Source organism: Diorhabda carinulata, chromosome 8, assembly GCF_026250575.1.
Source record: "Diorhabda carinulata isolate Delta chromosome 8, icDioCari1.1, whole genome shotgun sequence".
Lineage (NCBI taxonomy): Eukaryota > Metazoa > Arthropoda > Insecta > Coleoptera > Chrysomelidae > Diorhabda > Diorhabda carinulata.
The window spans coordinates 18,047,707-18,068,051 of NC_079467.1; the positions used below are offsets into that span (position 1 = coordinate 18,047,707).

Below are 20,345 nucleotides of genomic sequence, written 5' to 3' on the forward strand. Positions count from 1 at the left end.
ATCTCATTAAAATCTTTGCATTTATTTGAGACATTCTGAAAAAAATTATCATAAATTGTGAGTATTTATTGGAAGGAGGTTATTATCAAAAGAATATGAACCTACTTAAAAGCTTGGTATGTGCAACATCAGTAAATACATGAATCAAAATAATCGATTCAAAGAAATATTCTTCGTAGATTCCGGAAGTGTGTAGAAGTGTAGGCTAACCAACAAACATCTACATTCCAATTCCTTTTGTAAGTAACAAGATGTTCTACAATTTGCAGTTCAATTAGACTTGTATGATTGAGTTTTGATATCTCCTGTAAGTATTTTCAATAAACAATTACAATTTATGATAATTTTCTTTAGAATGTCTTTTTATATCGCAGCAATATTTTCACGTCATCTACTCATAATTTTTTGCATCAAGTCCCGGAACACACTGTATAAAAGACCTTATAACAATTTAATTTATTATCCTTGGTCTTCAAATTTTCATTTCATTGATTGAATTGATGATTATGATGCTTTTTTCTAGTCAATAAATTATGAATCAGCCTTCGTCAGAAGTGTATTTAACTAATAATAAAAAATTTATGAAACTTTTAAAGAAAATCGGCTTGAGTGTGGATTCGAATAAACTAGGTCGTCATTCTGTATTGACAGTCGTTTTTTTTGTTTTTTAACGAGAGATATCGATTTAGGAGATTCTGGATTTTGTTTCAGTAGTGGAAAAATCACAAAGAGAAAAATACTTTTGAGAGTATTTAAGCTCGATGGTTTCCTATTTGCTTTTTTAAATCAAAAGATTAAATTCTTTCCTTTTATGTATTTTTGTCTCGCTACCTTGTACGTAAAGTTTGTTTCAAGATTTGACTCAATACCTTCACGATATTCTCTGAAGTCATAATCAGAAAATGAATCAGTTTTCTGACAGATACAGGTATAAAATTGATAATTAGATTGAATTATTTGTTTTATAAGTCACCGAATAAATTTATTTAAAATATTTCTCTTTAACAAGAACTAGTGCTATTTGTAATGATTATTTTTAACAATGTTTCATATTTTAAAAATTGAAAAAGACCATTAGCTGGAAATAATAACAAGACGGTCAAATAATTCAACAGAGAATGGAATTCGAATACCTTGAAATTGACATAACTGGTTATAAAGACGAAGAAGACGAGATAAACAAGCAAGTAGCTGAAGCAAGTAAAGTCGCAGGAGGTCTTCAGAACGTAATATGGAAAAGAAGACAAAGAGATGGCAATCGGTCCTTTAATGACTAAAACAAGGCCAGAAACAGCTCTTGAAGACCACATAGATCGGAATTCTCAGGCTTATCTCGGAAATAACCCTATAAGACCGTGAAAGACGATCATGGGAAAATAACAAGGGATAAATCTCCAATTGGAACACGAAATAGAAGTCTACCACAAAAGAGGTGGAGTGGCAATCTTGAATCAGGATGAGGAAAGATATCGGAGAAGAAACAGGCGATAAACCTATTATTGAAAAAAGAAGAAGAATACTTCTTTTACTGAAGAAAAGTCTATGGATAACAGCATTATGGGCTTAATAGTATGAGTAAAATAGTCAATAGTATGAACCTCATAACTTTTCATAACGCTTTATTTATTTCGAAAATTTTTTACCTGGGGTATCATTTGAAAACCTCTGAACTAACATTCTGACAATTTTAGGGACTATAACCTAAATTTTTGCCACTTTAAGAATGCTATTCACTTGTAGTTGTAAATAAAACAGATATTTCAATAAATAGTTCATTTTATTCATAGTCAATAGTTCATTTTCACAATCTAAAATCTATAGTTGTATTCGGAAATTTCCAAACTCATTTCATAATATTTATTTGATAATTCAATTAACTATGACTTGATGAATTTATTCAAAATTTGTATTAGAGGATCATACACCCATTGCCTTGCATGTCTCCCATATACCATATCAATATGGTTAAATGCTTTCCTATCTATTTTCAACTTTCCGTATCGACTTTCCTCTGGTAAGTTTCTCCATAAATTGAGAGCGTCCTAAAAATAAGTGGCAATTTAATTCAACTATTGATTAATAAAAGTCATATAGATATACAATAGAGATTTTAACAGATGCATGATACCCATGGAGAGTACAACCAAACAAGGGAGATAGCTGGAATGTATAGAGCCGAAACCGCTTCAATACTTACCAATAACAACAGAAGAAAGAAGCCCCGAATCCGTTCATAAAAGAAAAACGCTAGTCCACCGATAACAGAAGAAGAAATTCGAAAAACAGTACAACAATCAAATGATGGAAAAACCCTAGGACCTAATGAACTACCCTTAATCGAGTATACAGAAAATGCAGAACTATCATCAGAGACACTCAATTCGGTTGTAGTAGTAGTACGAATAAGGTAAAGAGAAGCTATATTCGGTAGAGACGTTCAAAAGACGTCTTTCTCTGCTTTGGTGATTACGAAATGACCTTTAACAAGGGTCAACGTCACAAATTAATTAAAGTATTAAGAGCAACTTATGTAGATAGAGGGTATTCGAAATTTGTATAGGAACTAAACTGTTCAAGTGACAACAGATAAATTACCAACAATTAACAGCAATTGGCACAGGAGTCATCCAATCATAGTGGATGGGTAAAAGAGTAAAAGGAATAATATTTATTATCAAAACATATTATGTCGTCCAGAAAAGAGAATGCTTAGAAGAAAGTGGAGCAATTGTTTCCATAGAATTAGAGATTAATCTTGAAAAGTTATGACGTTTAAATTGAGTCGTAGTTCCACATATGAAAATTCTCATGATTAAAATTTTGTGAAAACATAAAAGAAGGAAAGTTGAGATAAATAACAAATAAACTACAAATTAAAAATGACGTAAGACACGAAACAGTGTCATTTGAGGTTATTGTTGTAAAGTAAATATCAATTTATTGGAATTATAATCACCTTTTTTCAATAAAGAAGTTGGGTTTATCAAAGCAGATTCTATGATTTTGACAATGTTGTAACTTTTCTTATCGGAACTCTACACTCTTCTTTTCGCAGCTCGAAACCTTTTTTTATGTCAGAAGGTTCAGTCAAAAACAATTTATTTGGAAACTTTGTTGGAACAAGAGTCAACACGGCTCTTCGAAATATTATTGGTATTATTGTGATTAACTTATGTTGATGTAGAGTCTAATTTGAATTTTCATAAGGAAGAAAGTCGAAAAAATTTGCATATGTATGGAAGCCAGTGACGAAAAAATACGACAAGTAATAGACAGGAATGACATCATAGGATCAATAGGTCCTTTTTTACCCGAAAAATTAAACTATAATTTTAAAACCGTATTTTTCCGGTAAATTCATCATCATCGAGACTTTTTATCCTTTAGATTATTGATATCGCTTATACCGCTTTAAAATCATTTTTTGAGGTGGATTACTCCTCGTTTTCTATTGGTTTTCTTTATAGTTTATCGTTTGTCTTGGCTGCTTTTGTTATTATTTTCCATTCCTTTCGGTTCCGGCATTTTGCCCTCCAGTTCTTTATATTAAGTGCTCTTATGTCCTCTATTTCGTTTCTCCATGTCTGCCTCTTCTCCTTGACGACAATGTGGTACATTGTCTAATTCTTTTGATCATTTCAGTTGGTTTTCTTCTCATTATATGACCAGCCCAGTTGAGTCTTTGTGCTTTTATGTATCTCACTGTATTTTCCTTCTCCAACTCTATCTCTATTTCTTCATTTTTCTTTGCTCTCCTTTCTTCCTCCTTTGTTGTGTTTGGATCTGTTATAATTCTAATTATTTTTCTCTCAGTTATTTTAAATTCTTGTTCTCTTTTGCTGATTACTGTTGTTTCCATCGCATACGTTTTGTATATTTTTATTTTGTTTTTTAATAGGTTTTTGATTCTTCCATAGGCTTGACAGCCTTTTTATAACCTTTCCTTCATCCTGTCTCTGGTTGTTTGTACCAACGTTATTCCTAGATAGTTAAAAGTCCATACTGTTTCATAATTGTATTTGTTAGTTTCCAGTTAGAATGCTCTCTTTTCTGGTTTTACCTCTATTTTCATATATTTTGTTTTATCTGCATCTATTTCCAGTCCGTAATTGCTTGCTTCTTCTTCTAATTTGGGTGTTGGTGACATTGGGTCTCCCTGTTTGACGCCTTTATTTGTATGTGTCTTTTCTGATGTTTCTCACTTAATATTATTTCTATTCATTTTCTTAGTTTTTTTGAAATTTCTTGTTTTTTTAGTTCTTCTTTTATTAAATCGAAAACACTTTTGGAATCAATAGAAACTATATGTATTTCTCTTTTATATTCCACCGTCTTTTCTATTATATGGCTTAGAGTGTGGATTGCGTCGATAGTTGATCTTCCTGGTTTAAAGCCGTTTTGAAATTTGATAATATTTTGTAATATTTTGTAGACGATATTTAGCAATGTCTATTCTAGAAGAAATTATTAAATATAAGATCGAAAATATCGCATATTGTCTATTGTTTTCAGAACATATCAAAAATGTTGAATGAATAATGAACCAATTATTTGAAAATCTCAAAAAATTGCTAAAGCTATCTATTATAAATTACTTACAGCTTCAGGAGTTGCCCAGTCTTGTGTGGTATAAACTAGATATACAGGAACTTTGACTTTTTTAATGTCATATTCAGGCGGATGATCCCGACCATACAATTTGTTATTGAATTTTTTGTAATTATATTTTCTAAAATAACCCAATACAAGATTGGCAGCGTGATTGACAACTTTTATTGAAGTCCCACCTGGTAGTTGATTGAAATAAACTGGAATAGTTTCCTAGAATATAATGAAATCTAAATAAATCCACTTACTCAATATATTTTCATTCAAAAAATATTTTTCAAATGATCTAAGCATATTTTCTTATGTATATGTTGTGAAAAAATTCGCAAAAATCCATAATACATTAAACACTGACATAAATAGTACTACAAAAACCTTCCAGAATAACGCTGGTGTGACCAAAATGTATAGTATAAATGTGGCAATGAAATACGCCGAGCTCAAAAATTTAATATCATTTTTGACTCAAGTAGCTCATCATTGATAATATCGTTGTACAAAATAATGTGGTGAATTCAACCCAGGAGAAATTTATTCTTATATTAATGTGGCGTCTTCTTTACTTAACACATTTCGACAGACATTTTTCATATAAACAGATTGTTCTCTTTCTATGCTCCATATATGCTCTAGGTTCCAAATATTTTATGCAAATTCCGTGTTGACATGACAAATTATGACAGTGGGTCAGTGTTAAACTTCTGATGTTCATCTTTCTAAGATGCCTTGACACAGAAAGATTTGAGCTACTAGCTTTTAGACATACAAAGAAATTATTTCTTAGGTCAACAAATTTTTATTTGCTTATGAAACAGCAAAGGAAAAACATCATCGGATTAATAACAACTAGAATCTGAGAGAAAATCTGATAGTTGAGAAACAAAATGTTATGGAGAGATACAGAAAAAATGAGATGATATTGCTTTCTTTGAACATTCAATTTAGACTTATGAAGCAGTATGTGAACGTATTGGATAAACCTGATCTCTCCTTCTGAAAAAATTTCAGGTTCAAGTGAAGACTAACTTATGTATAATAAGATTTATGATGAAACACAATGATTTCCTGTATGAACTAGAAGTGGCTGCTCGGGATTCTTCTTAAGCATTTTGACAATTTTTTTCAGAAATCTTGTGTCGTATAGCAAGAAGAATGATTCTATGAATATTTAAAAGTGATGGCAAACACATAACAACATCGCTGGGGTGTTTGATGCGTGTCTTTTACACCTTCTGCTGTTTCTCTTCTCTCTATTGTGCCTTCCTCCGATTCTCGGTTCATCATTGCTTCATCGACATTATATCTAAGATTTTCTGGGTCTTCCTCGTTTCTTTCTACCCATGGGACTCCAGTTGGTAGCTCTGATCTTCAGATCTTCTCCCATGCCCATAATATAACAATCCCTTGCCTCAATATATTCCATAGTATTCTTACTCGTGGTCGTGCATGCACATATTTGTTTTTATTCCTCTTATCGACCATCCAATACATTGTGATGTACTTAATCAGTTCTGTCTTCTTTGTGTAATTTCCATAGTATAGGAATTAGTTTTGATGCTGGTATCTGTGCCAGTCTTTTTTCATGGGTTTTTCATTTCCAAGTTTTCACCTACTTCTAAGTTATTCTAGGTTCACTCTTCCATTCGTCAAAGTGAGATGTTTTTTTAAAGCTCATTTCGAGTCCTTTATTATTCTCCTCCTTCAAATTCCTCGTCCTATAACCTCATTACGAGCTATGAGTACTCTTGATCGTCCGCGAAATTTGATGAGTATATATATTCCAATGTTTTAGGGTGTATGCCAGAAAAGTTTTGGACAGAGTAGGTGATGTGGAACATTCCTGTTAAAGTCCTTCGAAATTTTTGGCGTTTTTGTGTCCAATTTCTATAATGATTTAGTTTTTCTTGTTCCATAGTATCCCATATTTCTTTTCTCAATTCTGTGTATTTAGATCTATAAATTGTACATTTTTGTTTTTGACCTTTTTATTTTCTAGTTGTTACATCGTGTAGATGTGATCTATTGTCCACTTTCTGGCTGTGGATTCTGCCTGATCTTTCCCATTAAAGCCATGACATATATCTCACGAAAGTTCTCACATAGTTTGCGATATCCTCTTTAAAAGAGCAATGTCGCATCCAACTCCCTTGTCATATAGCAATTCCTAGATTTCTTTTCCACTGTTTGCAATTCGTATAAGTTTGCTACGGAGTAGTTTTCAAAACGTTAGAATTTCAGTTATTTTCCCATATAATTCCCCGATTACACACTATAGAAGTTAATGATATTATTTTAAACAGAAATAATCTAATAAGTTTTCAAAATCAGTAATTTTCTCAGATTAATTTCTAGAGATTGAGAAAACGTATAGAATTGAGAGAAATAATGTTGAGGAAAAGAAATACTATTGTGGAAAAACCATGGAAAGGAAGTTTCCAAAGAAAATATAGATCCTCTTACCGGTCCCAAATCGGTGTTTCGTCCATAAAACAAATTGTACCATTGCATACAATTCTGCATCATTTCCGGAGATTCTGTGCAAGGAGGGACAATCAATCTCTTTTGTTCTTCAGCTTGAGACACTATTCTGTCCAATCTAAGTCTTTTTATGAAATCCTGGAATATAAGGAATTATTTATCACATCACTGTCTCTATATTTGAATTCGTTTTCGTTATATTGAAGATCCCCAAAGGAATCGATTGAGGGCAATAATAGATGAATACCGATTTAGTTCGATCATATTAGTACTTACTAATATAAAATCTCCTATCGGTGCTAGTATCCTGTATGGGGATACCATGTGAGTTAAAGTATACGCAGGACATAGTAGAATCATCATTTTTATAACTTTTTTTGACATTTCTGGATATTCTGCACTGTACATTAGAGATAAGGATGTTCCTAAGGAATGTCCAATATATATTATTTTACTGTCAGGTGGAGAGTGTTCTAAGATAGTATTGAAATTTGCTGGTAAATCCAGAAGTGCTATTTCATCCATACTAAAAACATGTAATTTTCCAGATATTAACTAAGTTGGAATTTCTGGAAGCTTTGGCGATATTCATACTGAACACACTGTTTACAATACGACTACACCGACAGTCACAATTACACTGTCTGACGCGCGTTTCGATAACTAAGTTCTCGTCTTCAGAGACTGATGGTAAACTAAAATCTAATGATTTACATCCATTGAATCCGATTGAAGTCGATTGTCACTTTGTGTTGATTGAAAATTTTCGAAGTCTATTTCCATCATTTGAAGTCGAATCAAATCAATTCTTATATCTACTCACCTGTTTTAGTCTAAATTTCCCTACCAATAATAGGGACAAAGGACCAATTCCTTACAGCCCACTCTATAGTTTAGTAGTCAAGGAATGATTCCCTCCAAAGAGTTTTTCCCACTGGAATTAATTTTCGCGGGAGAAGGTTTATTGGTGGGAAAAGAGCTGAGCCAAGTCATTAGATTTTTGTTTACCTTCAGTCTCTGAAGGCGATAACTTGGTTGTCGAAACGTCCGAGAGTGTAATTGTGAGTGTTGATTTAATGATGGTGTAAACAGTGTATTTAGTATTCCAGATATTAGGCTTCCAAGTGATTCTGGATTATTTAATTACGCATATGGTTCCAAAAATCTCCAAAGAATATAATCTAAGGATGTGAAGTCACGGAAATCAGTTGGTTCTTTGGTGTATTTTGCAATTTTGCAAATCTATACCTTTTGATGGAGATATAAGGAAGTTTATTCATTTCATTATTCATTTTTCTCTAGGTATTTCGACAATATGAGATATAGAAAGTTGTGAACTTCACATCATAACGTTTGATATGACAACGAAGGAAGCACGCGCATAGGAAAAGAGATAGATGGACAAGAGATAGACATTTAGTGGGAGCTTGAACTTGTTGGAGTCAGGTCGTTATGTATAGTCAATATTTTTGTGAACCACTTCTAGAAATGAGAGACTTCAATTTCGTACATCGGCTATCAGATTTGGGCACATAATCTACCAAGGATTATTTTATGTTTCGGTGATTTCAAACATTTTTAAACATAACAGTAAATGACCTATATAACGAGAGGTCTCGACAGAAATCGCACCAGCATTCATTACATTTTAACAAATGAATTGGAAAAAGAAAATATATTCACAAGAATAGAGAGCAGAAAGGTTATCAGTAGGATCAATTGCTTGGAATCGATTGAAATACATACGCTACTAAAAATCCAAAAACGCAAGAAGACAAATATTGAGTGCAAGCTGATTTATTTCTTGGATAGTAAGTGGAAAAGAATATAATTTCAAAAGCTACTCAATTTTATTATCCAAAAGTAAGTTCAACATGTAGAAGAAATCGATAAGACATTTGTGGAAGCAGAACGAACGAGAGTTTCAAAAAACAAAAGATGAAAAACCTTCCAAGTCGAAATCAGAGCGTATTGTGAGATCAGCAGTTGTATATACATTGGAAGCAGTGATGAAGGAAAATAATAATAGACTACAATATGGGTTACAAAGCTCCTAGGAAAATATATATATGGTGTTGTCAAAATGGAACTTATCTGGAGAAAATGTACAAGTGGAGAACAAATGATACCTAAAATAAAACAAATAGCTAGAACACAAAGAGCAGGATGGTTAGGACAAACTGCAATAATGCCACCACAGATAATTGTGATACTAATACTGGAGGAAAGAGAAAGGGCGAAAAAAGAAGTAGGCGTTCTAAAAAAATGCTACTAGAAGTCAAGTGGGATATAGATGAAGTGGAGAGTAGTAGTTAAGGACTGAAGGGATCTGAGAAGAATAGTAGAGAAGCCAATAGTGAAATAAGTAAAATAATAAAACTGGCTGTTATGCGTTGTGATTAGAGATGTAGAAGCTTCACATTGACAAATTTTCACGCTAAGTTGTCATTTCTCTTATCACGTTACGTATATCTAAACACGGGGGCTACTAATTAAGTTTTCAGATAAGGCCTAGCTGATGGGATTATGTCAAATGTTGTTTACAGATACTTAAACTACTGATCTTGGTCAAAAAATAGAATTAAATCGTGAACATAATCGTTCGATGATTTTCTATGATTTTGGGCGTGGTTTGAACCAATAATTTATCAACTCGGTTCGAGGCTGTCATGTGACATACCTTGAGATTGAGGTATACTTGAGCATTAGTTCCATTCGCATACATTCAATATTGCATAACAATTTGACTGTCGAAAAGATCTGTTCACGTTGGATACCGAATAATTTAAAAATCGTCTTAAAAAACTCGTGTCGATTGGTGCAAAGAAATGATGAAGAAACTTAATTTCGGTGCTTCAAATGACGTCTATAAAGTCAATATATCATGATGATCATGATAACTGGACATATACTCACCAATTAGAGCAGTCAATTCTGAATGGAACACTAGCATTTGTTTGCCTGAAATGTTCGAAAAATTCAGGGAAACCAATCGCAGAAGAGGAATCATTCTCCACCACGACAATGCGAGCTCTAACACATCAGTTCAAATAAAAACGTTTTTGAACAGTCAAAACATCGATTTGTTAGGTTATCCGCGTTAAGTCCAATGACTTGTGTTTACTGAGTGATGTTTAATCTTATTTATGATTCTGATGACTAGCTATCTTGCCATCTTTTTTGTGGTATTCCTCTTGAACTTTTCCATTCGGGTTTTCCATCTCTTATGATTTTTGCTAGTCTGTGCTCCTCCATTCTCGTTACGCGTTGATTCCAATTTCTTCTTCTCTCTCGTTCCCATCTTACTATATCCTGAATATTACATTGTTGCCGGATATCTTCGTTTCTTACATGGTCTCGTCTAATCTTTCCTATTATGCATCTTAATGTTTTCATCTCAGTTGTTCTTAGTGTAGTTTTGTTTTCTTTGTATTGGCTCTGATTTCTATGGCATCCGTCAGTATTGGTCTCATACAAGTTTTGTAGATTCTTGTTTTCGTTTCTATTCCTATATGTTTGTTTCTCCACACTATGTCCCTTAATGCACCTGTTGTGGCTGCTGCTTTTCTTACTTGGTATATCGTCTCTTGGTAAATATCGCGGTGGCTTGTTAAATCTACTCCTAAGTATCTTGATGACATTACTTGCTTTATTATTGTCCCTTCTATCTCAGCTTACATCTTAATGGTTCCTTAGATACTGTTAGACATTCAGTTTTCTTTGTTGATATTGCCATATTGTTTTCTTTTGCGGTTTTATTAAATATGTGTAACATTCTTTGTAGGTTGTCTTCGCTATTAGATATCAGTACCGCATCCTCCGCGTAGCATAGAATCGTGATGTTTCCCTCGGCTTTTATTTTAGTGGAGCAGTTGTAATTTAGTTGTTCTATAATTCTTATTATTTTAGGAGATACATTTTTTTCTTTAAGTAAGTATACTATGTCATTGAGTCGTATTTTATCGAATGCTTTTGTTAGGTCCACGAAACACATGAAGATAGGGTTGTTGTATTCTATTGACTTTTCCACTAATTGGCGAATTATAAAGATGGCATCTGTTGTTGATCTGTTCTTTCTAAAACCTTGCTGTTCTTCGCATATTGGGATTGTTGATCTTAGTTCTTCGGCTATGATTTTGGTGACAATTTTCGAAATTGTATCTAGCAGTGATATTCCTCTATAGTTTGATGACTTGTTCTTATCTCCTTTTTTAAATATTAATGTAGTCAAACTTTTATTCCACTCTAGAAGTATCTTTTCTTCTCCAATGATTTTATTGGAAATTTTTGTTATTCCCTTCATTAGCTTTGGTCCTCCATATTTAATTTGTTCGTTTGTGATCGTGGTTTCTCCTTGTGCTTTTCGATTTTTCAGTTCACGTATTGCGTTTTTCACGCGGTTTTCTGCTATTACCCAATTTGAGCCTATTGTTTTTGTTTTGTCTTGAGCATTATTTTCGTTTGAATTGTATAGATTTTTAAAGTATTTTGTGCATTCTTCCATTTTTATTGAGTTAATCTTTATGTATTCATTTAGCGGTCTTTTAGTTGATCGTAATAGTTTCCACACTCTTTTTTGACTTCCATAAAAATCGTGCTCGATGTCTTTCGTGAATCTTTCCCAATATTCCTCTTTGATTGTTTTTATCCTTGCATTCACCCTGTTTCTTGTTGCTATATAATTTGCGTATTCTTCTGGTATTTTGTTGCTTCTATATTTTAAGTATGCGTCTCTTTTTTCTTTGCATATGATTTTTACTTTTTCTGTAAACCAGGGTTTGTTGCCTTTTTTGTTATTTACATTTATCTTCCTTGTTCCAAGTGCTTCTCTTGAAGCTGTTATTATGTTGTTGGTTATTTTTTTCCAGCATTGTTCTACATCATCGTTGTGTGTTATTTCGTTTTCTTCTATTTTTAATTCTAGTCTATTTTGATAGAGGATTTTTGTGCTTTCGTTTTCTATATTTCTATTTCTATATCTTATTACCGTAGATCAAAAATGATTTGGGAGGTCAAATCACAAAGTCAAATGACATATTTTGGAGGTACTCCAATCGGAATAGAAAAGATGTTTCTACAAATGGTTCAAATGCACGGAACAGTGTATTGATCTTAACGGAGAATATTTTGTAAAACAATGAAGCCATATCCTATTATTTGTTCTTATTTTTTCTTCTTAAAATTCAACTAGTAACCTTCTTACAGCCTTGAGCTTGCGTTCCGTTGGATCACGTCCATTAACGTTTTAAAGATTTTTTTTATCTTGGTAATAGTGTTGATATTTGTTTAAACCCTTTTTTCGTATTGTGTTTCATAAAATGAAATTTTTCTAAATCAAAAATCTTAATTGTTTAATTAATAGTGAAAAAATATGGTGTAATAGAGAGAATTCGTTGTCAAATGAAATCATGAAATGAAAAAATAGAATCTCAAAGGAGTTCTTCCAGTTATTACTCATATATTTATAATGCTAATTCATAATCGATTTTTTTTCTATGCATATTGCCATTTGTACTGACCTGTGATCCCAATACTCCTGATCATAGACTGTTAAATTGATATGTCCTTCTGAATATGCTGTTCCTCTATAATTTCCCAACCACACATCGTAACCTGCGTCAGCAAGTACGAATGCTGAAATAATATATCGATTCGTTTCAATAAATCATATCTACTCCACATACAGAATGTTAATTCGAAAAAGTACCTCTATATATAACAATATTTATATAAAAATAAAGCCACGTCATAACCATTTCTAATGAGGAGAATTTGTAGGTTTCGGAACAAATTAAATCCACTGTCTAATGGGGATAGACTCAAGATGCTTCTTAATAAATTAATATTGGAACAAACATATTAATAACCTAAACTACATATTACTTTTTTTAGATAGTGTCTATGATCTTCACTGAAACTTAGTACAATTTAATTTGCTAAAATTAGATTGGCGAAAAAAAGTTGATTTGTTTTGAGTGGTATTTTGATCATTATTCTTTAAAACAAGTGTATTTGGTAGGTAATGTGAGTCATCAATCAAACACAAATTTTGATAGTTATATTGAGTTTGTTGCCTTTGCTAAAAGATTGATTTTCGATATATTGATTGTCACAATTTATGAATATATCAATGATTTTGTAAGATTTATGATAGATATGCTTAAAATGTCAGTTTTGTTCCGAAACATTGGAATGAAATGAAGTAAATAAAAAAAGAAGTGTCGAAAACAGATATTTCAATGAAATACGTTAATATTTTTTTTCGGGGTATAATTTCTTCTCAAAAATTTATATATTTCTCATTTATTGTACAATAATTGGCTGTGACAGTGGATTTTATACTAATTTTTTAATACTTTGACCACGAAAATAGATTTTTCATCATAAATTTTTTCAATAGAAAACTTTTCTTCAGTAGAAATCGAATAAAATCAATTAATTTGAAATCATCTGATTGAAGATACCCAATAAATACAACATTTCACAGAAAACAGATCCCATGGATTGTTTTCACTTTATCACATTGCCATGAATACATATTTATTTCGATTTTGACGATTTAAATATTCAATATTTCAAAATGTTACGACTTGGTTATGATACATCTAAAAAATACCGTTTACAGTAAAAAATTTCTATGGAAAGCTTTTATGGACTTTTGCAATGACAGAAAGTATCAATGAGATGGGAATGGGACGGCGAGAGAATTCGCGTTGATTGGGGCTGTGAACATGATAAGAAAAGATCGTGGAGAGTTTAAAGAAACTAAGGCAAAACTATGTGGAACCTTACAAGTAAGTTGATATAATGGAGATTATAAAGAAATGACCCATTCTATACGATGAAAACTGCAACCAGATTCTTCTAAAACAAAATTTAACAGCATTAAGTTCCGTAGAAATAACGAAAATGATAAATTTATGGAATGAAAATACTCCTTGAAGAATTGCAAAGGAAATTCTATCATATTTCCTAGGTAGAATTAGCTTGGCGAGGTGGAGAAGCTGCTGCTGTATCGAATCAAACAATGATGGTTCTGTGACGAATCGAATTGAATATAACACTGGTTCAAGAATGTGTACTGAAAGCAAATTTTTGATAGAAAACAACGACAGCAACGTCCTGTCAGATTATTTGATATATATAATATTAAATATTGAAATTAACAGATTATTTCTAAGAATAAATCGTCATTGGAAGTCCGAAAATGATCACTCACGGGTCACTATAATACCAACTCAATAAAACTCATAATCAAATTAATAACATCATGCGTATTGGAAATACATCTTCGTCGGTTTTAGAAACCCACTCATCTGGATCTTCATTCAACTTTTTTAATTGTTTCTTTGTTAATTGTGCTTTTGAATAAATTTTTTTTGCTTTGTGTTTTTCCTATAAATGGTCAAGAATTTTATAACTTGTAGCTTATAGACAGGCACCAAAATTTTTTCGAACAATTATCCATATCCTTGGTAATATATTGTTAATTATGTTAGGTAAATATATAAATCAATCAATTGATCACCTACAACTTGGATGTCAAGTTTTAACTAAAAAAGATTTTAGCCGAAAGTGTTTTGTCTTCGGGAGACAAAAAACCAAGCAACGAGTCGGGGTACACGAGACAGAACTTGCGACCAAGTATATCAACAGCTTGATGAGCCACGCACTCAAGGCTTTTTGAAGATTATACACAAACGACTATTATAAAAAGTGCGAAGAGGTTAGTGGTGAAACGCAGTTTGGATTTAAAAACGGGCTAGGCTAAATCAAAAATGCTAGAATTAAAGAAAATATATCTTCGCTTGCTTTATAGACTACCAAAAAGCGTTCGACTCCATTCGGCATGACTTACTGTTTGACATCCTGAAAGATGTTGATATTGATAGTGAAGACATCAGGATCATATGAAAGCTGTATGTAGATCAAATAGCGAAGCTACGAACTGGCGACTTTCTAACCACGGAACACCTTCAGATACTTAGGGGAGACCGCATACTCTCACCCATGCTTTTTAACATATACGTAGAACGAATTTTTCAGCTGGCATTAAGAGACCATCAAAAAGGCATTAAAGCAATTAAATTAAGTATGCCGACGATACTGCGATTTTAGCCGACAACGTAGAAGACCTACAAGTGCTAGTCAATTCTATCAACGCAGTTGGAACCAAACACGGACTCACAAAAATAGGATTGCGACGCCGAAGTTAAAACTCGGATAGAAATTGCAAAAACAGGTTTTAAAAAGTTGAATAAGTTCTCAATCCGCCGATTCCCCTCTAAGTCTTAGATTGAGGGTGATAGAATGTTATATTTGGCCAATAATTTTGAATGGTGTGGAGACGTTTCGTTTTCGAGATATCCTTAAACATAATAAAAGCTATAAAAATGTTGCTGTTGCGCAAACTTCTGCGGATCTTATGAACCTGGAAAGAGAATGCTCATACTGACGAAAAAGTTTGACGGAAGGAGAGCATCAAGGCGTGAACAACATTCCTAGTTACGGAATATGAGAGGATGGTGTGGCATTCAGGGTGCGGCAACAAATTCTCCTCGTGCAGAAGAGGAGTGGCTTCAGATAATAGATTAGAAGTTTTGAACCTACACGCTGCAAAGTGCATGGTACTTGAAGAAGAAGAAGACATCAACGGTAGCTGTAATGGCAGGAGGAAATATAATTTTAGTATAAAAAAAATCGACTTTTGTACCGAATAGGCACATGTCACGCACCTTTATTAGTTATACTTTTAATATAAAGCAAATGTAACTTTATATGTATAATAAAATATAAATCGACCCAAAAGAAATGAGGAGTAAAATTTTCCGATATCTCGCTTCGTTTTCGATATATCGATACTTGAAGTTGAGAAAATTCATTTTTATTTATTATTTGTATATATCTACCTAACCTTATTTTAGTTTTATTTTTTTTTTCTTATAGGGGCTTCGCCCCCTTGCCATACGAGGGCTCCACCCCTGGACCCTAGACCCTGGTCTGCCCAAAAGCCACAGGCCGCGAGGAACGGGTGAGTTTGCAGAAGGGAGATTGGGAGCAGATAAATTCGGAGCTGGTAGATTTGGAATGATTTTATATTTGGTTGATTTTGTCGTTAAAAATAAGATAAATAATGCAAAAATAATTGTTTTTCAGCATAATTGTGAAATACTACAATAATCTGGTTTTTCAATTATAAAACAAACGAAAATAACTAACTTTTGAAAGCATTTAGAACGAACTACTTTCTCGAAAGAGGATATTTTTACATTGAATTACTAATTAAATCTTCAAACTATCATTAAATATTTTTTATGTTATAAATAATGAAAAAAAAAAACGACAGTCCTTTATGAAAAACATCAAATTATTCATGTATTTATCGTATGTTAAGTTATATTCATCACAGAGTATTGAAAGTTATCAAAAATGGCTCATTTTGCTATAAAAATCTTTTTTTTTCAATATAATTTTGGAGTATCAGGGTGAATAATAAGAAAATTTAATAAAAAAATCAAGATTCATATTGAATTTGATGTGATAAAATATTCATTTGAAACGAAGTATTCAACGCCATCTGTTAAATAAAGCGAATATTGAATTAACGTTTGATTATAACTTTAAGTCGGGATCTCGAAAACGAATTCTCCATTTTCGATTTATTTTGACCTAATTAAGCCAAATCCGCTGTTAAATCGCGGCGCCACAGAAATAGTACTCTCCCTTTAAATATCTACCTTTGTATTTATACAATATCCGGGAAAAATACTCAATTAATTCCCTAGAAAAAAAGAAATTTCTTGAAATGTGACATTTTGTCACTTGTCAGTAGAGATAAAATGTCACAGAAAAAAAATGTTTTCTTAGTTGTCATATCTCAAAAATAAGAAGCGGCTAGAGATTGATTGAATTATTCATAGTCACATTGAAATTTATAAAATAGACATAACGGGAAAAGAATTGAGTATTCTTGTTAAGTTTGGTTAAGATGGTTTCTTCATGATCTTCCGTTACTAATTATACTGTAACATTTGATATGAATGATCCCATAGTAAAACTATCAGATTGTTTTATATTCCATTCTCAAATTTGAAATATGTTATTGTAAGTGTTAGTTTTATAGATTTGATTATATTATTAATATTTTTGTATTAATATATTTTCAACAATTGTGATAAAAATATTTCTATGTAAAGAGAATAACATTTATGATGTTTTTAATCTGTAAAAGAATTAATTTGTCCTTTAATTTTGAATGAAAAGACCAAAATGATGAATTTGTAGAAAAAAATCATTATTCAAATTTACTAACCTTAACAATAAATAATTTTTTTGTTATAACTAGAAGTACAACTCAATTGACTTACCCAAGGAATTTTTTCCATTTCCCAAAAAAGAAGCACAAGTAGCTACAATTCCGTGCTGTAAATAAACTGGATGTTTTCTAGTTTTCGAATTTTCATTCTTATAATTCGGTATTCTAAACATCGTTAGTAAATAACCATCGGCAGTTTGAACAGTGTATACAGAAACAGGATAACCCATAAGCCTTATAATTTCTGGCTAAAGAAAAAGAAATTTTGATTGTTAAATTAGTCTAGTTTACATATATCGGTGTTGATAATTTTTTAAAACAAAAAAAGCAATATGAAGAAACCTATTGGGAAAGTAAGAGGATATAACAAAAATAGAAGGCAAAACAATTCAGGGGCTATCACAGGGAAGTGTGAGGGTAAAAAACGGTTTATTTCGATTTGCGGCAAAACTACAAAAACATTTTTGAAGCAAAGTTCTACAGCGTTTGAATTCACCTTCTTCTCACATCCAAATTTTTGGTTTTTCACTCAATTTTCAATAAAAATTTCCCATGTTAAAATATTAGCTTATATTAAACAAAGTTCTTGAGCTTTTCGTTTATTGAAATCCATGAATTCTGACAACAGGAAACAAAAAACGGGTCTAGATCAGGGCTATATGGTGGGTGTTCAATCTCTGTGAAGCCACATTAATGTATTTTGGATCCTATCGAGTTGATATAGCATAAATTGAAGTCTAACAGTGACGTCATCGAGTTAATAAAGACGGAAGTTGAAAATATTAAAATTAAAAACTGAAGAAACTGTATTCAACACATTAGTTCCGAATTAAGTTTCTTGTACTAGTTTATCTGATATAAAGGTACACATCAATTAAAAATTCAATTTCAACTTACAGCACTGTATTCTGCAGCTAAATCATACCAACAATTCGAGTTATTCTTCATGGTATAATAGTCTTTAAACGTGGGACACACATTATTGTCGTTAGCGTATGCTATTAACAAAATCTCGCCGATAAAAAAAATTCTAGCTATTCTCATATTTTCTATTAAGTGCTATTCACATTTGACGATATTTTAATTACAACATTATCTTTAAATGAATTAAAAGGCCTTGACAGGACCAATAAGTTGTAAACTTAAGTATAACAAGGATTTTACGAAGATCGACTGCATTGAAAAAATGTGTTTTGCTTTGAACTTTAGAAGTGTACAGGGTTGTACCTACGTAAAAAATTGTATAAATCTATTTATGGTGACGATCAACAATTTTTCTTTGCCTCTTTTTTCAATGTTAATTTTATGAATGAAAAATTAATAGCTATACCAAGAAACAGAAAATTATTTCATTCAGAGAAGACGGGTACTTCATACTTTATCTATGATATAAGTGTTTCAATTGCCGGAACATAGCGTCAACTCATGACAACGAATATAAAGTCAAAAAATCGTTACAATTTGTAGAAAAAAGCTTGTAAAAACTGAAAAACAAACATAAGAATAACTAAATAAAGATACAAATACAATAATACAGTGTGCAGCATGCCTGGAATTAAATATTATTATCGATTTTATTCCAATTGGCAAGTGATTGTGCATTTTTTTGCATTGTAAAATATTGAGCACTTAACTAATTCTGAAAGTGGAGTAGGTAGATAAAAGTCGTGCTGTAAATGGATAAGCGTGCTAACGAATAAGGCAAACGTATTCAGAGATGAATAAGGAAGGAAGAGTCAGAGTTCTGCTGTTTAGTCCGAGTAAATATCTAACAACTCTCTTTTGTAGTTCGAAGATTCGCTCAAATTGAGTCGCACCACACGTAACCAGGAAGGGAAGGGCAAATCGGAGATGCGACTCAATAAAGCATAAGAAACTGAAACATGAGAATTTGATAAATTTTTGGCTACATTCACAAAGTAATTATTGAGGTTATCAAGTGAAGTGGAGATTATGATTTCTTAGATTATTCAAAATGGACCATGTTTCATTAGAAACATCACGAGAATTGGCGAGTTTCCTACTATAATAAAAATCTTTGACAGCTTTTATTGTTTGATAATGTATAGTTTCACGCAATTTTTGAAGAAGACACTATCCGATAATTTCTTTAGGTGCGAAATGTAGTATTACGTGCAGAGTTGTTTTGTGCAGTATATCTTCTTCTTACTTCCAGCTAAGTACCGTGATTTACACCTTTGTCTTCTATTCTCACTTTGTGGTGGTTAAAATCATTTCCGTTTTGCTTGAATGATGAAATCAGGCTTCTTCCCAACCTCGCCAAGAAATCTTCAATCAGAAAAAGTCACCAAATATATTGGATTTTCATCGACAAAATAAAAACTATAAATATACTATTTTTGTCTTGACTAGGTGCAAAAATAAAAAAAAATCATCTTTAAATGTAGGATGAGAAAATATTTAAACAACAAATTGTACTCAAAACCTAGTATATTCTATAGATATGACCTGAAGTGTTAACAAACTCTTATCAGAGCTCATATAAAGAAGTCACCACCACAGTTGTACTCTATTTTGTTAGCAAACCTCAATGTACTATTGTATAGAGAAAATATTAAAATATTAGAGCACATACGTAGTGCTGTCTTTGGGCTCTTTGACTAACATAATTAATAACAAACGCTGATTATTGTAATATATTCTTACTTCATTTTTATACTTTTCAATACATTAGAATCAAGCCGCCTTCAGCTTTGCGAACAAAAGTCGGACGGGGCACGATCAAGGCTATTTGGTGGGTGTTGAATCTATTTGAAGACAAATTATTGTACAGAAGCCTTATAAAACGAAAGCAGTGTGGACTAGAGCATTGTCATTGGGAAAGGACATACTTCGGTGGATTTTGTCACGACATTTTTCAGTAATTTTTTGATACAACTTCCTCAGGAGTTTTATGCCGCTTTCACAGTTGTGTTTGATGCCT

General features: G+C 32.1%; 1 protein-coding gene across 1 annotated transcript; it reads right to left on the reverse strand.

Moving 5' to 3' along the window:
• Positions 1-1,877: 1,877 nt before the first annotated feature.
• LOC130897606 (lipase member K-like) lies at positions 1,878-18,445 on the reverse strand. The gene is made up of 7 exons (XM_057806540.1): positions 18,299-18,445; positions 17,454-17,649; positions 12,606-12,720; positions 7,363-7,612; positions 7,069-7,224; positions 4,600-4,821; positions 1,878-2,042 (listed from the first exon to the last, which is right to left on the reverse strand). Exons 1-7 carry the CDS (start codon positions 18,443-18,445, stop codon positions 1,878-1,880), a joined length of 1,251 nt encoding a protein of 416 aa, XP_057662523.1.
• Positions 18,446-20,345: the final 1,900 nt, after the last annotated feature.